This window comes from Trachymyrmex septentrionalis, unplaced genomic scaffold, assembly GCF_001594115.1.
Source record: "Trachymyrmex septentrionalis isolate Tsep2-gDNA-1 unplaced genomic scaffold, Tsep1.0 scaffold27, whole genome shotgun sequence".
Taxonomy (NCBI): Eukaryota; Metazoa; Arthropoda; class Insecta; order Hymenoptera; family Formicidae; genus Trachymyrmex; species Trachymyrmex septentrionalis.
The window spans coordinates 666,115-667,262 of NW_017305430.1; the positions used below are offsets into that span (position 1 = coordinate 666,115).

The window sequence follows — 1,148 nt, forward strand, 5'->3', positions numbered from 1 at the left end:
ATAAAAGAAATAATTGTTTTTATATTTTTTGGCCATGATCCAAACACATTTAACATATCATATTTTTTTCTATAAATCTCTCTACACTTACATCACCTACACATTATCATGTAAAATAAAATTATTATGTAAAAGACAAATTTGCTAAACGTCGTTTCATGTTTTTTGAAATCAAACTAATGGATCTTTTGTTTTTAATATCACTGCTCTGCAAGTATGTGTACATTTAAAGCATATCTTCGAAAAATTTGAGATTGAAAACTGAAAATGTATCTAAATGTATTATAGCTTACAAACATACATTTTCCGTATTTTATTAGCAACATTTTTTTTAATCTCACAATTGATTTTGCCAAATAAGAATAATAAAATTAATTAATATAAAATTGTTTTTGAAGAAAATATAAAATTTGCAATAATATGTCATCATTTTCATCATTTTAAGATTAAAATTAAGATGTAAAGATTCGACGTCGAAAGCATCAAATCGACATCGAATCGACGTCGATTCAATATCGATTTCATTGACACTTTTTATTAAGTATATAGTAATTTTTTCAGCTTTAGAAAACAAATCGTTTTAGATACGCTCAAGAAATAATAATTGCTTTTCGTTCAGTAATATTATCATTAATAATCATTTGTACGTGGGCGATGGTAGCTAGTGGCCTAACAATTGTAAGCGTAAGTATAATTTGTTTTATACCTTTTACTATCGTCTCGCGATAAAACGACAATTCTATTGAAGAAAAAGAATACATGTATGAATGTGTTTACATTTTATATATCTTAGTATTATTATAAACCTAGCGAAGTACGTTAACGGACAAAATACAATTTATGGCTCTATGTATATCTGCACTTATGGAAGTTTATGCATGTGCTTGGCCATCCGATTATTTAAAAGATACGGTAAGTTGGATTCCATTAGCGTTTACATTTAAATAATTCGGCATAATTTGAAAAAGATAACTGTAACCATGTATCATTAAGTTATGGACCATTATTATCTATATTATTTTAAATTTAAATTGTTTCTTTTCGCTCGATTTGGTTCCCCGTTCAGTAAAATAAACTCTTTATTTCTTTTTTAAGTATTAAAAATTTTTATTTATTTTTTAATAAAAATATTAGTATAGCTAATAAAT

The 1,148-nt window shown here is 25.4% G+C and overlaps 1 protein-coding gene across 1 annotated transcript in view; it reads left to right on the plus strand.

Annotated features, from left to right (window-relative positions):
* Window positions 1–1,148, plus strand: part of LOC108749177 (odorant receptor 49b-like) — a 2,631-nt gene that overhangs the window by 1,239 nt on the left and 244 nt on the right. Inside the window, exons 3-4 of the mRNA XM_018487716.1 lie at window positions 585–684; window positions 811–912. Coding sequence (XP_018343218.1) covers window positions 585–684; window positions 811–912 — 202 coding nt within the window. The remainder of the gene's footprint in view (window positions 1–584; window positions 685–810; window positions 913–1,148) is intronic.